This window comes from Pelodiscus sinensis, chromosome 19 (assembly GCF_049634645.1).
Source record: "Pelodiscus sinensis isolate JC-2024 chromosome 19, ASM4963464v1, whole genome shotgun sequence".
Taxonomy (NCBI): domain Eukaryota; kingdom Metazoa; phylum Chordata; order Testudines; family Trionychidae; genus Pelodiscus; species Pelodiscus sinensis.
The window spans coordinates 22566894-22581454 of record NC_134729.1 but is presented as its reverse complement, the minus strand read 5'-3'; the positions used below and the strand labels follow the sequence as shown (position 1 = coordinate 22581454).

Genomic DNA, 14561 nt, shown 5'->3' with positions numbered 1-14561 from the left:
CAAACAATCCGCATGCCTCCAGCTGCTGGGACAGGCCTCTCCAGTGTTCTGGGCTCATCAGAGCGACACTCCCATGAGCCTGCCTGCTTCCCAGCCCCTCCACGGGCCCCATCTAGAGAGTCACCAGGGAGGACCCTGCCGCTGCACTAGGAACCCCCCTGTAAGACTCAGGCAGGCAAGGCCCCTGCTTCACAAGTGATAAAGCCAGGGTCCTGTCCCTCCCTGGCGAGGGGGGGCAGAGTCACTGGAGCATCCATCACTCTCAGTCTGTGTCAGACTCAGGGCACCAGCCCCTCCACCCCCGGTTTGCCGAGTGCCCAGGAGGGTCAGGACCCCCCTAGCCGCCAGCATGCCACGTACCAGCATTTGTCTCCTCCTCTCCTTTCTCGTTCCGGGCCTCCTCTCCCGACAGCTTCTCCTGCCCCTTCTCCACGTCCCCCTTCTCCTTCTCCAGCCCCGTTTTGTTGGCTTTCTGGTTCGCCTCGATCTTTGGTCCCAGGACGCGCGACTTCAGGCGGGTGTAAACCTCAGCCGCCTTCTCCATCACATCCTTGTTGGCTTTGTAGCGGCGGATCTGTCACACGCACACAGGGAGGTGGGGCTGGCACCGGGCTCAAGGGGCACCCGCACGCCCGCCCGCTACGATCCCGCCTCCCTTGTACCTTTTTCAGCGTAGCCACCACGTCTGTGTGTTTCTGGAGGATGTGAGAGGTGACCTGCAGGGTTCCCAGCTCCTCCAGCGCGTTCAGGCACCTCTTGATATCCTGCAGCCAGAAGCGGGAGATCAGAGACTCAGCTCCACCTGGCAGAGGTGGTGGCACGGAGCACCCCAGGAAGTTTCTTAGTGGATTGTTCCATCCCCTCTCAGACTTCCAGCAGCAGGACAAACCCAAGATCTCTCCCTCTCATTGGGGGGGGCTGAGCAGCAGGGACGCTGACAAAGGGGCTGAAGAACCTGTCTGACTTAGAGTCAAAGTCTAGGGGTATGTCTACACTACCCGCTAGTTCGAACTAGTGGGGTAATGTAGGCATACCGCAATTGCAAATGAAGCCCGGGATTTGAATTTCCCGGGCTTCATTTGCATAAGCCGGGCGCCGCCATTTTTAAATCCCGGCTGGTTCGAACCCCATGCCGCGTAGGTAGTTCGAACTAGGCTTCCTAGTTTGAACTACCATTACTCCTCATTCCACGAGGAGTAACGGTAGTTCGAATTAGGAAGCCTAGTTCGAACTACCTAGTTCGTGCCGCGTGTAGCCGCGCTGCACGGGGTTCGAACCAGCCGGGATTTAAAAATGGCGGCGCCCGGCTTATGCAAATGAAGCCCGGGAAATTCAAATCCCGGGCTTCGTTTGCAATTGCGGTATGCCTACATTACCCCACTAGTTCGAAATAGGAGGGTAGTGTAGACATACCCTATGGCACTTATCACATACACTCATCTTCGTCCCTTTCCCCGATGAGACACTGCAGCCTCGCCAGGATCGGACACCCGACCTAGTCCAGCCCCACCTTCAGCTGTGCTGCTACAGCCCCCCCCCCTCCCCTCCAAAATCCAGCAGTAATGATCCGCATCAGGCAGGCACTAGCAGGCAGCTGTGACAGCCAGCAGGGAATTCTCCAGATTGGGAAGAACCACCCAGGGAGAAATAAAAATCACCTTTGGCACCATCTAGTGGCAAAACTGAGCATTGCTCCTTTAAAACTGCAGAATCAAGTGCCTCTCCTAGGGCCCGAGTAGTTCGACATGGAAGGGACCAATAGGGATGAATGAGTCCAACCCCCGGCAGCAGCCATGTCAGACAATAACAGACCCTTCCGGTGAATATGCAGCAGGAAGAACGACCGATCAGAGCTTGGAGCTGGCTCAGGTGGAGACTATAAGGAGGTCCATAGAATGCCCAGCAGAGGTCAACATTTACGGCTGGACACCCCGAATAGCATGAAAGCCAGAAAGCCCCGCGCGGAGGCAGACTCCAGACACCTCTAGCCAATAAGCTAATTCAGTAACAATCCTCTATTAAAAGTTGACAGAGGCCTAAAGACAGCAGGGTCTGGCCCCAATATAGGGATGTAAAATGCCATTTAATTGGTTAACGGTTACGCTGGATGGTTAACCGATTAACAGGGGTGTAGATGAGGGAGCCGCAGGTAGGAGCTGCTCCAGCCCGGCCAGAGCAGCCCCTGCCAGTGACGCGCCTGCGCTTGTTGCAGACTCTGGCCGTCCAGAGCCGCCCCGGCCCACGGCGGTCAGGGAGCTGCTCCAGTCCCAGTCGGTTAATCAGAATGGGTAAGCATCGCCCCCGGGTCTCGTGTGGCCTCGCACTGAGCACGGTCACAGATGCCTGTGCAGTGGGGGTAGGGGGCTCCCCCCAGCAGGAGCGGAGGGTTGCAATCAGGGAAAACCTGAGTTGCTCTGCACAGACGTCAGCGACACACTGAAGAAGGGAGGAAGAGGCCACAGTCGCCAGCAGCCTGGGGACACCCAAGGAAGAGGGAGCCCTCTCAGGTGAGGGACTAGACCCTGACCCTCTCCCCAGCCCCCTCCCGTACTCACCGGATTATCGACCTTCAGCGCAAACTTGATCTCGCTGTGAAGTTTCTGAAGCTTCTCTTCGATTGTGGGCTCTAAGACCACATAAAAGAAAGAGGCCAAGGAGTTAGCCCGCCCTTAGCGGGTTTTAACTTGTTTTTGGGTTGCGGGACACGGAGGGTCTGAAAGCAGAGACGGCGCACAGGGCATCCGAGGAATTCAGCTCTGCTTCTACACAAGCCTGGCCTCCTGAGAACAGGCAATATGCACAGCCGCCCCCCAGAGGCAGGAAGGGCTGGGAACGGACTAAGATCAGAGCAGTCGTCACTTGGTTTTCCTGAGCAGGGCATGTTGCTTGGACCCCCTCTAATGCCTGCCAAAGGGGGGTTACACCAGCCATAAGGGCCCCCAATAGCTCTGGACTGAAGAGCCGAATCAGAGCGACACACTGGGCCTGTTTTGGGTAGACGCTCTCCGCACCCCACGCCAGGATACTGGTCAGAAGAGTCCCCTCCCCCCAACACGCTTTCTGTCAGTCCCAGAAGTAATCCGCTCTCTCACCCTTCTTCTTCTCCATCCTTCTCTCCGGGATCACGTCGGACTTTCTCCGGCCTCGTTCCACTCTAAAGGGCCTGCAGCAGTTAAGGAAACAAGTAGTATCCCTATTAGGAGTCGTGCTCGTTGCCCTGGCTTCCAGGGGACACCAACAGTCTTCTCTCTCACAGGGCAGGCAGGGGGATGCCCTGCCTTCCTGGCAGAGTTTTGCCCACCTGGTTTACACGGCAGCACCCCCGGCCCTGGCACCACCTGCTGCAGGGTTTGGATCACTCTGGGTGCATGAAGGAGGCAGGAGGCTGCCCCAGCTCTCTGGGCAGGAATAATGCCGCTGCTTAACCCTTCCAGCCTTGGATCTCAAAGCACGTCACCAAGGCAGGGGAGAGTCACTGCTCTGCTTTTACAAACAGGAAGCGCGAGGAGCAGGAGGGGCTGAGCCCACGTCCTCAGCCACGGCCAGCCTGGGACATCTCGGGCTGGATTTGCCAAGGGGCCCGTCTGCGGAAGTCAGGGGGGGCCGCGGGGGCGCCGAACCTCTGGAGAATCGGGCTCCAGTGAGCCGAAGCTTACAGGGCACTTCTGAGGTTCTTCGTAGGGATTTGCCCAGTCCCACGGCAGGGCTAGAACCCACAGGGCCCCTCACAGGCCAGACCACCCTCATTCTTACATCAGGCCTGGACATCACAGGTTCGCAAGGGCTCTATCGGGGGTCTCAACACCGTGTGGCCCCCTCTCCCTGGCAGCAGAGAAGGGAGCCGTCCCAGCAAGGACAGCAGGGTCAAGAGACGTCCTCTTGCTTGGAGAGGCCTGTGAGCCTGCCACTCCCACACCTGGGACAGGCCCTGAAGGCTGCTTGGACCATCCAGCGGAGGCAGGCTCAGTTCAAGGCACATGACACTGGATGCTCCAGCAGGACCTCCCTTAATGCCCTTAGAAACCAGGGAGGGGGGAGGAACCTCGCCTCGCCCCTGCAAAGCTGCCAGCTCAGCCATGGGCTCCAGCAGGGGAACCTCCCCCCCGCCCAGCGGTGGGGCACAAGAAGAGAATCCTCCCCACTCAGCCCCACAGCCACTGCCCATGCCGGTGGGGAGGGGCCAAGCACAAGGAGGAAGCGGGAGCGCGGCAGCAAGATGCTGACTTGTTATGAGGTTTCTCCTCCGATCGGCCCCTCTTCTCCTTTTGATTCGGTTTCCTTGACAACTCCGAGAGCTGCTGCTTCTTCAGCGGCTTCTTTACCTTCAACAAGAGAACAATGCGGGCGCTGAGCGCGGCGGCAGGCTCCTCCTCGCCGCAGAAGGGGAGAGAACGGGGGTGGCCTATTCCGGCACCTCAGGCGCCCGGCAGCCTGCCACCGGCGGGTGCAGCGCCTAGCGCCATTTCAGGAACGTTTCCGCCCCCCCGAGCGGACAACTCAAGGAGCCAGATTTGCTTGGGGTCACCCAGCCTTTGGCCAGCCAGAACCCCACTGCCCTGCCAAGAACATGGCCACATGCTGCTCTGGTGCCCAGAGGGAGGGTTTCACTCCAGCACTCACACAGCCTCCAAAGGCCTGGTGTCCACACACCGCCCCACCACCCTTTGCACGTCACCTGGAGGGCCTCCTGCCCAGAGGATCTCAAAGCTCTGCTAATATCAAACATCGCAGCCCCCCCAGACACTCCTTTTACAGCTGGGGAAACTGAGGCTGAGGTGACTTTCCCCAAGATCTCTCAGTGAGTCGGTGGCAGAGCAGGGAACGTAATCAGGAAGTCCCTGGCTCCTGTCATGAGGCAATGCTGCTTTTATAGCTTCTCCCTCGTGCAGTGGAGATGGAAGGAGGAAGAGATTTGTCATTTCAGACTCTCCTAGCCCCCCAAGAGCTCCAGAAAACTGGCACAGGGAGATGGGTTCTGGAGATTCCACCCCGAGCTCAAGAGCTCACATCTAGCCTGGGGCAGCGGTGACCGTACAGTGGCTGTGCTTCGTGACATGAGTTTGGTAGGTCTCCGTCCCCTCCCAGCAACCAAACATCTACGTCACATACACACCCTCCCCACCCCCGCCCAACAGCCAGTCCCTGCGCCGGCAGCCTCCATTTCCTGCCGCACCTAGACCCTCCATGGGCTGCTGCAAATACAGCCAACAAACCATGGCAGAGAGTTTTCCAAGCCCAAATCCTGAAGCCCTCCACCAACTGATGCTCAGCCATCACAATGCAGCCAGCTCTGGGGTGGAACGTTAAAGCTGTTACACAGCTTCCAGCAATGCTCCACACCAGCATTCAGGGCTTCCCCTGTGACAGGAAGCAGCCAGAGCCTCCGTCCAACATCTCGGCAAGCCCTGGCGGTGGAGTTTGGTACCAACGCTAAATCCAGGCAGCTCCGCCCCGCCCCCCTCTCGCTACAGTGGCAGCTTGTTCCCCACTGACCGGAGCCGACGTGGCTGCCCTCAGCTAATCCGGGCAAGACACCACCCGGCAGCACAGCTGGGAGAGGTTCCTCCTGGATCTGGCCTGATCCTTGCATGGGCAGCACAGGAGCGACTGCACACTCACCTCTCGCTCCAGCTCCAAGTCGGAGTCCGATGACAAGTGGTCCTTGCCACGGCCCTTCTTGCCTTTCTTGGTCACTTCGTCCCCCACGCTGCTGTCGCTGTCCGAGTGCACCTCCTCCCCCTTCTCCGCCTTCTCTTTCTTCTTCTCCTTCTCCTCCTTCTCCTGCTCCCGGAGCCTGCGGATCTCTTCCTCCTGCTCCCTCTTCCTCTTCTCCTCCAGCTCCCGGCGACGCTCCTCGTCCCGCCGCTTCCACTCGCTGATGCGGTCCACGTCGCTGTCGCTGTCACTGTCGGGGGCAGAGAAGTGGATCAAGGGGAACAGGAAACTCCCTGAATAGATGGAGCCCAGGCGCCCTCCACCTCCCTTGCTTCCAGAGTGCTGCTGGTGCTGCGGAGCCCAGGGCAGGCTGTATACCGGGAGGAGCCGCAGCCTTGCTCCCTGGGACATAAGCTATTTGCAGCGTCAGTCTCAGCAGAATGTGGGGTGTGGGCCCCTGGACAGGCCCTGGAGAGAGAGGTAGGAGGCCACCAGCAGCTGCTCGCTCGCTCGCTGCCCCCACCTGGATGGAAGCAGAGCTGGCAAGGGGGGCCACCCTGGCAGCCCGGGAGAGTGAAGGCTTCTGGCTACCCCCAGCGGTGCACACTGCCCCCCAGCATCGAGGCAGTGCTCAGGGATAGCTGCACTAGGGCATCAGTCTCCAGGGCCTAGGCAGTCCCTGGCCCCTCGGCTCAGGTGGCCACCGCTGCGGGGGCGGGATTCCTGCCCCACACATGCAGGAGCCGGGCAAGAGCCACGGGGCCTGCCTCGGTCCAGGCTGCAATTCGCACTTGGGAGTCCAGTCCCTGGGAACCCTGCGCTCTCCTCCCGACGTGCCACACGAAGCCTGTCGGGCACCTCGCCAGTTGTGGCTCCCCCCCGCCAGGCCAGGTCGCCCACGGAACCGCTGGCTGTCGCAAAGCTGGGCAGACGGGGATTCCCTAAAGCCCTGGGGCAGACGCACCGAGACCAGCCCGCGCGTGTTGCTTGGGGAACCAGCACGCGCTCTCGCTGAGTCTGCACTAGGAGGGGTCGCCAGCGCAGCCACGCTCCTGAGCTGGGAAAGGTTTGCCGGGGTGGCTCTAGGCTAGCCCACAGAGCAGGCAGCGCTCGTCGACGATGGCCACTCGACTCGCACAAGGCACCCCCTCTGGCGGCAACCACGGGTACTGCCCCCTGGCCAGCGAGGCACTGACCCGGCCCCCAGGCTTACAGCCTTTATACTAGTGATATATGGTTGTGACTATTTTCTTCCACTATTTGATCTGAGGAAGTGGGTCTGGCCCACGAAAGCTCATCATCTAATAAACCATCTTGTTAGTCTTTAAAGTGCTACATTGTCCTGCATTTTGTTTCAGCCTTTATACTGTGGCACTGCCTCCCAGCCCTAGGGTGCTGGACAGATGTTTTGTACCTAGCAGTCCCTGCCCTAAAGATCAGAGGCGAGCGCTCCTCTCCCCCTGACGCCCAAATGCTGCCCACGTACACATTTCCCTCCGGACGCCCCCGAGACTCAGGTTTGTCATTTTATTCCCGTTTTCATAAATGGGGAAACTGAGCCAGAGGGAGACCAGGCAACTAGAGAGCTTGTGGCAGAGCCGAGAATCGAACTTGCTGGCCACACTCTGCCCATCAAGTCAGGACTCCTCTGCTCCAACACAAAAGATCCCCCACGGGACACCAGCAGGTCTCTTCCCTCTGCTCCCGCTTCCCCTTCTCCTCCAGACGGGACACCAACACATCGCCCTGGCTAGCTCCTGCAAGAAGCTAGAGCCAGGCTCCAGGCCGCACTCCTCTGCTTCTGAGCCAAAGGGGGTTAGAGCATCTGAACTACAGAGCAGGCATCCCAGCCAGGCCTCGATGCCCCTCGGCTCTCACCTGTCGCTGCTGGAGCTGGTCGGGGCTCTCTCGGGCTTTGGTTTCCTGCCACGAGGCTTTGGGGGCGGCTTCTCAGCTAGAAGAAGGGAGGGGTCAGGGATTCAGCACAGCAGGACATAGTACACACACACAGAGCACTAGACAGTGCTTGGTCCTGCCATGAGGGCAGGGGACTGGACTTGATGACCTCTTGAGGTCCCTTCTGGTTCTGTGATCCTTTCCACCAGCACCATATGCAGCCTAACCTGGGCCGGGGATCTGGCTTTCAGCCCACCTCCTGGGGCAAGGATTAACGAAGGTTCCCACACAAAGGGGAGCTGCTGAGCCCACCCAGCCCAGCTCCCTTCCAGAACCACATGGAGAGAGCTAGCAGCAGCCTGGCAGGAAGGTTAGCTCCCCTTCAGCCCTACCTGGCTTCCGGCCCCGTGGAACCTTCTTCACAGACACGTCCGAGTCCGAGTCAGAGTCCGAGTCCATCTTAGTCACGTCCACCGACTCCTTTTCCTCTTCCGAATCCACTTTGGAATCCGAGTCGGAGCCTGAATCCGCCTTCTGTGAGCAAAAGGGAGAGCAAGGGGGGGACCGATGAGTTGGTCCGCAAGGCACAGAGCTGAACTGCCTTCCTATGGGACCCGTAAGTGAGAGGAAAGAGGAAATCTACCTCCAGTCCCCTTAGATCTCTGCAGGTCAGGAGGTCAGATTAGGTGATCACAAGGCCACAAGAGAACAGGACATCCCCTCTTCCTGCTCCCCCAACTCATCAACTCCACGAGCAGGACGCCCGTCATTCTGGCTCCTCGTAACCCTCCTCCCCCCACCATGCCTACACTGGGGGCAACAAGGAATCAGAAGTTGCGTCTCTTCCGTTGCGCGTCTGTATTTCCTTTCCACTTCCGGCCAGCTAGATCAGGTCTGTCTAACTGGCCAGCTGCAACCTGCACCGGATGTCGACTGGCAGAGCCAAGCTCTCAGTGGCAAGGGGCTAACCCGGTGCAGGGAGCAGGGACTAGCAATGGGGAAGGGCTGTTGGCTTTAAGGGCCCCTACCTTTTTCTTCCTTCTGCCTGCAGATGCCCTCCTGGGAGCTCTGACCACTGGCTTCTTCTCTGGAGTAAAGTCCTGGGAAGGGACGGACGGACTTGATTTAGGAAAGGCCTCACTTTCGCTTCAGGGCCTTTGCCTGCATCGCTCTCGGCAGGAAACAGAGAGAGGTGAGGGCACCTTCTGGATATGCCTTGGGGTGGCATTGTGGGGGTAAAGAATGACCCCAGGTTGGCCCTTCCAGCTAAAACGCCTGCCCCGCCTCATTATCGAACAGCCCTTGGCTTGGATCTCCGCAGACCACAGGTGCTGACCCAAAGCCCCGGGCCTGGTTGTACTTGGGTAGACAAGCTGCCCAGTCTTAACTGGATCAAGGAACAAATACCGACAAGGTCCCAGCAAAGATGCATTGGGCACCTCAGAGCAGAGCCACGACTTTTCCTAAAGCTGGGGAACAGTGGGCGAAAGAACTGCCCCCGGGTGCCCAGTCAGTCAGTGCCACACCGGCCAACCTGTGCCACCTGCTGTCACCACCAATGTCCCTCCAGCAGCAGAGCTTCACAGGTGATTAATCAGCCCCGCCCAGTCAGAGGTGATTAATCAGCTGTGAAGCTTTAGAGGAAACACCAGTCACCATGCAGAGATGCCAAGCCCCAGCCTGGCCTGAATGCTCATGGAACATAAGAACAGCCGTACTGGATCAGACCAAAGGTCCATCTAGCCCAGTATCCTGTCTGCTGACAGTGGCCAGCACCAGGTGCCCCAGAGAGGGTGGACCGAAGACAATGATCAAGCAATTTGTCTCCTGCCACCCTTCTCCAGTCTCTGACAAACAGAGGCCAGCGTCACCATTTCTATCCCCTGGCTAATAGCCTTTTATGGACCTAACCTTCATGGAATTATCTAGCTTCTCTTTAAACTCTGTTATAGTCCTAGCCTTCACAGCCTCCTCTGGCAAGGAGTTCCACAGGTTGACTACACGCTGTGTGAAGAAGAACTTCCTTTTATTAGTTTTAAACCTGCTACCCATTAATTTCATTTGGTGTCCTCTAGTTCTTCTATTTAGGGAACTAATAAATAACTTTTCTTTATCCGCCCTCTCCACACCACTCATGATTTTATAGACCTCTATCATATCCCCCCTCAGTCTCCTCTTTTCTAAACTGAAAAGTCCCAGTCGCTTTAACCTCTCCTCATATGGGACCCATTCCAAACCCCTAATCATTTTAGTTGCTCTTTTCTGAACCCTTTCCAAGGCCAAAATATATTTTTTGAGGGGAGGAGACCACATCTGTACACAGTATTCAAGATGTAGGCGTACCATAGTTTTATGCAGGGGCAGTAAGATATTCTGGGTCTTATTTTCTATCCCTTTCTTAATACTTCCTATCATCCTATTTGCCTTTTTGACCACCGCTGCACACTGTGTGGAAGTTTTCATAGAACTGTCCACGATAACTCCAAGATCTCTTTCCTGATTTGTCATAGACAAATTAGCCCCCATCATACTGTACGTATCATTGGGGTTATTTTTCCCGATGTGCATTACTTTACACTTATCCACATTAAATTTCATTTGCCATTTTGTTGCCCAATCACTCAGTTTGGTGAGATCTTCTTGGAGTCCCTCACGGTCTGCTTCTGTCTTGACTATCCTAAACAGTTTGGTATCATCCGCAAACTTTACTACCTCACTGCTTACCCCTTTCTCCAGATCATTTATGAATAAGTTGAAAAGGATTGGTCCCAGGACTGACCCTTGGGGGACACCACTAGTTACCCCTCTCCATTCTGAAAATTTACCATTTATTCCTACCCTTTGTTTTCTGTCTTTTAACCAGTTCTCAATCCAAGAAAGGACCTTCCCTCTTATCCCATGGCCATGTAATTTACACAAGAGCCTTTAGTGGGGGACCTTGTCAAAGGCTTTCTGAAAATCTAAGTATACTATATCTACTGGATCCTCCTTGTCTGCATGTTTGTTAACCCCTTCAAAGAACTCTAATAGATTAGTAAGACAGGATTTCCCTTTACAGAAACCATGTTGACTTTTGTCCAACAAATTATGTTCTTCTACATGCCTCACAATTTTATTCTTTACTATTATTTTGACTAATTTGCCCGGTACTCAAGTTAGGCTTACGGGTCTGTAATTGCCCGGATCGCCTCTAGAGCCCTTTTTAAATATTGGTGTCACGTTGGCTACCTTCCAGTCATTAGGTACAGAAGCCGATTTAAAGGATAGGTTACAAACCACAGATAATAGTTCAGCAATTTCCCATTTGAGTTCTTTTAGAACCCTGGGATGAATGCCATCTGGTCCCGGAGATTTGTTAACATTAAGTTTTTCTATTTGTTCCAAAACCTCCTCGAATGACACTTCAATCCGGGACAGTTCCTCAGATTCATCACCCACAAAGGATGGTGCAGATTTGGGAATCTCCCTAACGTCCTCAGCCGTGAAGACTGAAGCAAAGAAATCATATAGTTTCTCCGCAATGGCTTTATCATTTAGTTTATCCGAAAGAGCTGGAGACTGAATGCTCATGGAAGCAGTAGGTGTACTGCAACAGCATGCCATTGCCCTCCGCTGCAGCAACGAGACAAGCTTAGAAGGCCGGGATTACATCCCTAGGCCAAGGTCTTCAGAGCAGATGCACTCACATGCTACTAACCACGGATGGACGCTGCTTGAGCTCAAGTGGTAGAGGCCCTTTGTACGTGTACAGCACAGGCTAGTCCACATTCTGCCCCCGTGTGACCCATTTAGCTGGCAAGGGAGAGGGTATATGGAGAGTGCACCTTGGCCTACGTGCTCTCCACTCTCCCGTTAGTTAATCTGAACCTACCCAACCCCAGCAGCATTGGGGGAGGGAGGGAGAATCTCTAAATCACTCGCTCACCTGGTCACTGTTTTTCTCTGATTCGGAAGAACTTTCCGAGTTCTCCTCTTCCGAGGGAGACGCACTGCCCTGGTCGAGGTCGCTGGAGGATTTCCGGGGTCGTTTAGCCACTGGCATCTGGAGTCAGAAAATCATCAGCAGACCCGCTGCCACAAGCTGGTATATATTGCTCACTGCTGCCCCCAAAATCGACTGAGTGGGGCTTTAACCACCACTCTCCTTACTGGTTTCTGTAATAAACTCGGAACGGCAGCCAGGGTGCAGTTTAAAGTGCATACAATTCATGCACATTGCGACAGGGCCTTCTGACGGATACTAGGGCCAAGGGAGCTATGTCACCCGATGTCAGCTGGTGAGTTAGCTCTGATGTCTTAGCTACTTCTAAACTTGGGATTACCTCCAGAGCATCAATAGGAGAGCTTGATTTCACAGCCTGCTGTGATGTTTGGGTGCCACAAGAAAAATGCAGCTACCTCTGGGGTGGCTCACAGCAGCTAAGTGGTGGTGATGTTCCTGTCTTACATATTATTCCTTGCGTGCTTTGTGAGCAGCCCGTGATATAACTGTAGCCCTCCTCCCACTATCCCAGCCAGGTCATTCCTCCCACATCGTCATGGGGCAAACTTACTTTCATAGCTAGCGCTTTCCGTTTCAGGCCACTGTGGTCGCTCCCCTTGTCGGACTCCTCATCACTGTCCAGCTTCTCCATGGCCGCTGCAGCAACGGCAGCAACCGCCATGGCAGCGGATTCCTCTTCCTCCTCTCCTCCGTCGCTTCCTGCCACTGGGTCGTTCTCGGGAACCTCGCTGTCAGAGGAGCTCGCTGGCTGCGGGGGCGAAGAAATGGAAAGGTCGGGGTGACTGCTCTGCTGGGGGTCCCCCACAGCACGGCAAGAGAGTAGGGAATGAGAGAGGAGGGTTGAGCCAAGAGGGGTATTTACACTCCCACATGAACAGCAGCCCTCAGAAGGCGGGACAACCAAGCCAGAACCCCCGGAAGGGTGACAGCCCTGAGAAGGGACAGTATCATGTTGACTTTTCAATGAAACTTCTTCCACAGCCCCCTAAGCTCCCCTCAGCCTAACCCCCTAGTCCCTTTCTACACCATCTCGGAACAAAGACAACTCCGCACTGGCTCCCCCTCCATCTCTGGGGTTACCTACTGCTGCACCAAACTCTCAGGATCCCGCCTTCACCGTGTTGCTATTCCAGGGCTCCTCAACAAGCTCCCCAGGGGTGAGCCAAACACCGCTCTTCTTTTCTCTGCAGGGCACTGGAGAAGGCCGACTGCTCCCACCTACTTCAAAGCAACTTTCACTGGTTTCACTCGGGCTTTTGACCTCTTCTTAAGTAAGCGATTGCTCTTAGGTGACAGATGAGCCTCTGATCACAGATCCCGCTTCCCAAGCTACATATCCCAGGGCAGCTTCAGATATTCTCCCCTTTGAAATAACCCACCTTCACATGAGGGGTTGGATTTCACCAGCACTCCGCTCCCCTAGTTTGAATCCCACCTCTCCGACTACCCCTTTAACCATCTGCAGCAAAGACGTCACATCTTCCTGGCTACCATTATACAGTGCCAGCTTCATAGAAGCCTAGAACTGGAAGGGACCTCGAGAAGTCATCATGTCCAGCCCCCTGCCCTCACGGCAGGACCAGGCACCGTCTAGGTCAGTGTTTCTCATCCTTTTTTTATAAAGTACCGTATATTCCGGCGTACAAGACGACCTCTGATGTTAAAAAACATCCCCCCAAAATCGGGGGTCGTCTTGTACGCCGGATGCACCGCCGCCGGAGCCCCTCCGCGGCTTTGAAAGCCTCGGGGGAAGCCGGCGGGGGGGCATCCCAGGCGCACATGGGCTGCCCCCCCGCCGGAGCCCCTCCGCGGCTTTGAAAGCCTCGGGGGAAGCCGGCGGCGGGGCATCCCAGGCGCGCATGGGCTGCCCCCCCGCCGGAGCCCCTCCGCGGCTTTGAAAGCCTCGGGGGAAGCCGGCGGCGGGGCATCCCAGGCGCGCATGGGCTGCCCCCCCGCCGGAGCCCCTCCGCGGCTTTGAAAGCCTCGGGGGAAGCCGGCGGGGGGGCATCCCAGGCACGCATGGGCTGCCCCCCCGCCGGAGCCCCTCCGCGGCTTTGAAAGCCTCGGGGGAAGCCGGCGGCGGGGCATCCCAGGCGCGCATGGGCTGCCCCCCCGCCGGAGCCCCTCCGCGGCTTTGAAAGCCTCGGGGGAAGCCGGCGGCGGGGCATCCCAGGCGCGCATGGGCTGCCCCCCCGCCGGAGCCCCTCCGCGGCTTTCAAAGCCTCGGGGGAAGCCGGCGGCGGGGCATCCCAGGCGCGCATGGGCTGCCCCCCCGCCGGAGCCCCTCCGCGGCTTTGAAAGCCTCGGGGGAAGCCGGCGGCGGGGCATCCCAGGCGCGCATGGGCTGCCCCCCCGCCGGAGCCCCTCCGCGGCTTTGAAAGCCTCGGGGGAAGCCGGCGGCGGGGCATCCCAGGCGCGCATGGGCTGCCCCCCCGCCGGAGCCCCTCCGCGGCTTTGAAAGCCTCGGGGGAAGCCGGCGGCGGGGCATCCCAGGCGCGCATGGGCTGCCCCCCCGCCGGAGCCCCTCCGCGGCTTTGAAAGCCTCGGGGGAAGCCGGCGGCGGGGCATCCCAGGCGCGCATGGGCTGCCCCCCCGCCGGAGCCCCTCCGCGGCTTTGAAAGCCTCGGGGGAAGCCGGCGGCGGGGCATCCCAGGCGCGCATGGGCTGCCCCCCCGCCGGAGCCCCTCCGCGGCTTTGAAAGCCTCGGGGGAAGCCGGCGGCGGGGCATCCCAGGCGCGCATGGGCTGCCCCCCCGCCGGAGCCCCTCCGCGGCTTTGAAAGCCTCGGGGGAAGCCGGCGGCGGGGCATCCCAGGCGCGCATGGGCTGCCCCCCCGCCGGAGCCCCTCCGCGGCTTTGAAAGCCTCGGGGGAAGCCGGCGGCGGGGCATCCCAGGCGCGCATGGGCTGCCCCCCCGCCGGAGCCCCTCCGCGGCTTTGAAAGCCTCGGGGGAAGCCGGCGGCGGGGCATCCCAGGCGCGCATGGGCTGCCCCCCCGCCGGAGCCCCTC

General features: G+C 57.9%; 1 protein-coding gene across 4 annotated transcripts in view; it reads right to left on the bottom strand.

The window, feature by feature from the left end:
• The window catches only part of HDGFL2 (HDGF like 2), a 28899-nt gene that overhangs the window by 3421 nt on the left and 10917 nt on the right, over positions 1 to 14561 (bottom strand). For 2 of the 4 annotated variants that reach the window (XM_075903041.1, XM_075903043.1), the window contains 11 exons: positions 12105 to 12302; positions 11477 to 11593; positions 8580 to 8651; positions 7944 to 8085; positions 7534 to 7609; positions 5620 to 5911; positions 4225 to 4322; positions 3093 to 3163; positions 2556 to 2626; positions 663 to 764; positions 361 to 574 (listed from right to left, as the gene is read on the bottom strand). In XM_075903041.1, coding sequence (XP_075759156.1) covers positions 361 to 574; positions 663 to 764; positions 2556 to 2626; positions 3093 to 3163; positions 4225 to 4322; positions 5620 to 5911; positions 7534 to 7609; positions 7944 to 8085; positions 8580 to 8651; positions 11477 to 11593; positions 12105 to 12302 — 1453 coding nt within the window. The remainder of the gene's footprint in view (positions 1 to 360; positions 575 to 662; positions 765 to 2555; positions 2627 to 3092; positions 3164 to 4224; positions 4323 to 5619; positions 5912 to 7533; positions 7610 to 7943; positions 8086 to 8579; positions 8652 to 11476; positions 11594 to 12104; positions 12303 to 14561) is intronic. The other 2 variants (XM_075903042.1, XM_075903044.1) reach the window with 1 other exon arrangement.